At 37.2% G+C, this 5,357-nt stretch overlaps 1 protein-coding gene across 1 annotated transcript in view; it reads right to left on the bottom strand.

The window, feature by feature from the left end:
- LOC144452459 (substance-P receptor-like) overlaps nt 1-4,727 on the bottom strand; it is a 6,257-nt gene extending 1,530 nt beyond the window's left edge. The window contains exons 1-2 of the mRNA XM_078143556.1: nt 4,386-4,727; nt 1,801-2,202 (exon numbers count right to left, since the gene is read on the bottom strand). Of these exons, the coding sequence (XP_077999682.1) occupies nt 1,801-2,202; nt 4,386-4,727 (744 nt within the window). The remainder of the gene's footprint in view (nt 1-1,800; nt 2,203-4,385) is intronic.
- Between the last annotated feature and the right edge of the window lie 630 nt (nt 4,728-5,357).

The raw sequence follows: 5,357 nt of genomic DNA on the forward strand, positions 1-5,357 counted from the left end.
TCGGAAAATAAGCAGATGTTTTTATCGAGGCGAACTGCAAACAAATCCTACACAGAGAATGATTTATTCACGATGCAGCTCAACTTCTTACAATGACTAGTTCATAAATCAGATTTTTTTAACGCTGGATGCATGCATGCTTACATGTAGTATGGATAAAGCCAGTGGCTCGTGTAGTAGGATATACAAATGTACTAAGGCAACTACCCACGGCTTTGTTTTACAGTCGACAATTTCAGAGGATGAGAAATATAGCACATACAACACAGTAATGCGATACCGTTAGTTTATGGTTAGTAGTGGACAGGCACGAGACACCCCTGGGATTTTAAGTAGAAGTTTTATATTGATATTTATACACGTACGTTTTTTTTATTTCCAAATGTTTAAATTTGCATCAGTTGTCTAGTCTTCATAGGAGCAGCTAAATTTCTTTATTTGAATACATGAACTACACAATATACTGAGTGAAGATGAAAACGCTAATCTGAAGGGTGCCCATCGGATTCAGAGAGACTAGTTTATTATACATCAATTCTTTTGAAAAAATCTAAAAGCTACTCAAGTAACTGTACCGGCATGGGAAGTATTACATTAAAGGTCAAATTCGGCTCATCAGATTATTGATTGCTTCGTTAGGTTCCCGGATAGGGTTAATACGTTTTTTGTGTGGTTAGCTAATACGGCTTGGTTCACCAATTAAAGTCTACTATAAAATCTCCACAACTTGATGAAGGGGACGTATATCGTAATTTCCGGATCTACATATGAACCTAACTTCAGATGCTTGAATCTATTCACTGAAGGAATTACAGATTGACTGTTGAAGTGCAGTACATTTTCCAAATTTGATTAGATCTTCTAAATTTAGGTTTGATTCCATATAAGCTCAACCTCTTGACGACACTGTCATGATTTTCCTATATGCAGTACGCCAAAAAATCATGTTATACCGTAACTTATAGACAATCAGAAACGTTGTTATCTATAATTTACTTCAGTCTGCACCTCGAGCTTTGCTTACATGGATTAGACGTCTAGCAAATCCATTTTATTTAATCTCGCTCGTAAAATGTAAGCAGTGTCATCTTTTTGATATTTGTATATAAACTGAAATCACCCTAGTCAAATAGTCTTAAGAAAATTTCATTTTTTTCTAGTTATATAAGTCCCTTGTCAATGAGTTAGTTTAGAATGTTCTTAACACTTGATCATTCAACTATTACTAAAATGAAGTAGCCTCTTCCATCATGTTCATGAGAAGCCTTGGACGTGCATACATAAGAAAAATGTCAAAGTCAGGAATCGCAATTCATTATTTGAAGTAGTTTATATCAATTTTGTAGATTATAAACAAAAGGGGAGATGTCTGGTAATTTTTTTATCAACTGCTCATTGTACAGTGACTCAGTGTGGGTGTTTTCATACAGACTCTGGCTGTCAATAAACTGGATACGTAAACTGTGATGTAATTGGCTGCAACAAGATTATGTTGGAAAATGGAATGGCTATAGATACCATCCAGACATGAGGGGGAAGGGAGTGGTCACATAAGCTGACCAGAGACTGGATTTTTTTCAGATTAGATCAGAACAGAATGGCTGTGAATACTTATGAAGTGCGAGTGTAGAATCATACAGTAGATCTAGAATACGTACGCGTTATACTCGTGATATGTTACATTGTTGATCTTGACCTGGCCCAGTGATCAATCATGCTATATATGATAACATATTATTGAACAAGGGTTAGACCGCACTCGAAACACTGTTATCCATAATCAAAATTGATAAACCTCACCTTTCGCTTCGATCGAGCATGATTTCGATCCCTCGTGGCGTCAGCATTTCCAGGGAGATTCCGCCCCCATAGTCGGCGTGCCACCCGAGTATACGTGTAAGTCAGAATCGCCAGCGGTATAAAGTAAGTAATCAGAAGAAAGAACACTTCCCATACTTTAGCAAATGTCTCACTAGGGTACCACTCACTACAGAAGTAGTAAACTGTAGAGTCCCAGGACACCTGTGAAATTGTGGTCAAGACTGCTTGTATCAGCGACAACAAAATTGCAACCAACCAAATCATGAAAATAATTATCTTCATCCGGATTTTTGTGAACTTAGATCTCAAGGGGTACATGACAACGATGTATCGATCAATTCCTACGGCAGTAGATGTACCAATGCTGACAATTACAGAAACCTACATATAGAGTGGAAAATAATGCATATTAGGATGGCCTTACTTAGTTCTATGTTTTTCGTCACCCAACCGACACTATATTTCTTAAATCTAGCGAAATCTAAAAGTAAAAATAAATAAAATAAAAAGATCGACGTCACCTCGAGAAGGAAGTATCAGAATTATTTCCTATTACGAATTGAAAGTATCTCCAACATGTACTCATACACTTATGTTTAACATTTTATTTTTATTTTAAAAAGGTATATTTATTGCTGAAATTCGGGAAATTTGATAAAACAAAAGACTTTTCCCCCAGGTGACCTCGGGCATCATACAAAACTAAATTCAGCATCTGGTGATGAAAAATGTGGATAGGTACTCGCAGAACTTACATGTATGCGAACCCAATTCACCACACTATGATTGTCAACAACAAACAAAAAGCTCTTCAACGGACATGACCGCTAAACCTTAATAACAATTTGCACGGAAAATTTGAATAGTCCTTATACCTCCACCGGCGGAAGTTGGTGGGGATGTTTTCTGTTTGTGAACATGATACCATAGGGGAAAGGACAAATAATCAATTTTGTTATCGCGATTTTCAGGATTTCTAATATTAGTTTCTGTATATTTCAAATAAAGTTTTAAATACTGTTTCCTCTCACTGTTTTTTTTCTATTTCCTACCTGATATCACTGTCTTATCCGAGTTTATCATCTTTGCATTAATTAGTAGCTGGCTAGAACAAACTAAAATTAACACGTTATCATGCCGTGAGTGTAAACATCCACAGATCCGACTAATGGAGGTGACACGTGTTACCTCCATTAGTTGATGCGGCCCATCACCCCCAAAAATTGAGTAGGTCGGGCCCGTTAAAAAGCATATTTTTTCCTGACCTAATTCATTTTATCTGCATGATAGATTCTCTATATGAATTCATCTGATTACAAGTCACGTGGTTGACTTTAATACTTGGATTATTATATTCCTAAAGTTGGTTTGAGTTTAAGTTCGGATCAGGGTTTGGCTTCACTGATTCTGAAGTTGATGAACCTTTGGTTGTTGTTGATGAACTTCGAATGTAATTAATTTCAAAGTGAAACACTCAACGATTTAAAGGGAAATTGTACTTCAGGGCCTTGCCTACAGCTGCCATCTGATGACATTCTACCTAGTAGGGTCTGCACAAAATTCAATTTGCAATTCCGATATACCAGTATGTCATGACCATGATTACCTAGCTGTATTAGCATTAGGTCGCTCAAAGTTATAACGTTACAGCTATACTTTGCTTGATGTTAACGCGCGTCTTAACTTCTTTTAGCACAAATAATTTTTACAACAAAACGTGTACATGACGTCAAAACCCGACTAGATATCATTCTTTGGACAGTCTGCACATACGGAGAGAGATCATTACTTTTAAGCTTTCCATAAACTGGCACAGCTTTCCGCTATCCCGTCATTGCACATGTTATTACTAGTGTAACAGGTAACAGTTTTAGTGCGCCCCCATCCCCGCGGCCCAGAAGCTAATGTTCCCCGGGTACACTAGTTTTGTGCGCCCCCCCCCCCCATCCCCCGCGGCCCGGGAGCTAGTGTTCCCCGGGTACACTAGTTCCTAGCTACCGACTGACATCGCTCTTTATTGAGTTACAAACAAGGACTTGGCATATGTTGATCAAAGTGAAATTTTCGAGTAGGATGTCATGATAAAATTGACTGTTTTATAAATTAAAAATCCGAAATAAATACCCAATCCTCATCCATATGGCCACTTTAAATGGTGAAATTCATCTACCATATTTTGACAAAATGTCAGAATCTTTCATCTACAGGAATCTTAGGAATAGACCGTCTACCCAACTCATTTGAATATTATAATATTATAATTCACAAATGAAAAGAAAATACAAGCAATTCTTACATATTGTTACCACTGAAGTCATTGAAGTCTGAGAAAATGTATACATGTTATACATGATGTAGTCTACTGCAGTGGGCCGGGTAGTTAATGTATCAAGTATTTCGTTTTCATGTGTAGTGACTCGGTGTGTATCAACTGTTCTTCTTATATTGGTTGAATCGAGATATAAAATACAAATGTGAGGTACTACATGCTTTGAGTGAGGTAAGTTAAAAATTGGCCGTAAAGAAAACGGTTCTGTAAAACTGATGACAACAAGATTACTTACGTGTTGTAAGAAGATAACAATGTGACACATCGGGGTACCAAATATCCAGTAACCTAACATGATCGTAGGAAAAGTAAATGGCATGCAGAATATAGCCATGGTTAAATCCGCTAGAGCCAGGTTGACGATGAACGCACTCAGATTTGTGCCGACTTTTCTCCCGCCTAGTAGCGCACATAATAGAATAACGTTGCCGACAATTGATAGAAACATATTAACCGTGAAAGCAGAAGTCATGATAACCTGGTCGGAATTGGGGAGTTCCAAAGAAAGGTAGTCATATTCTGTACTTTCAGTGCTGTTCGTTGTGTAGTTGCCACATATATCGTTGTAACCTTCCATGTTATCGGGATATAAGCGTGACCACAAATGATCACTGATTTCACGACAGCAGGGAGAGAAGAAATGTTGTAATCCGTATAAATGTGTGCTCTGACGTCACCGATCACGCACGGCGGTGAATTTACCTAAGGGTAGCGCAGCCCATCATATTTCTTATACATCTGGTTGCTTCATTACTAGAACTTTTGAAATTTTAATTACTAGTATTCAACAATACACCCCTTAACCTGGGATTGGATTACGCAGTACTGCTTACGAAGAAAATAAAATGTCAAATGTGCATTAAATCAAAAGCAATTTCTCTTTATTTTGTGCACTCACGGTCAGAAATGTTATATTTACGAATGACAGGAAAAAACAACTCATCATACGGCCAAATATAAACGATTTGTGGTTTCGATAACCCGATCGACCCTAATTTAAGCCGCTAACCCTGAACATTTTTTACATTCAAAAATGTAAAATGGTGAGACTTTAATTCTATTGCTGTGTAAATTTACACATTGTTTACATGTACAATGGCGAGAAGTTAATTCCATTTCCGTGTAGATTTTTTTTGCCAAAGTACCTCGGGTTAATTAAATTGTCCAATCCTATTCCAGAGAAACCAGATCTTTTAAGATGAAAGTA

This window comes from Glandiceps talaboti, chromosome 22 (genome assembly GCF_964340395.1).
Source record: "Glandiceps talaboti chromosome 22, keGlaTala1.1, whole genome shotgun sequence".
NCBI classification, from domain to species: domain Eukaryota; kingdom Metazoa; phylum Hemichordata; class Enteropneusta; family Spengelidae; genus Glandiceps; species Glandiceps talaboti.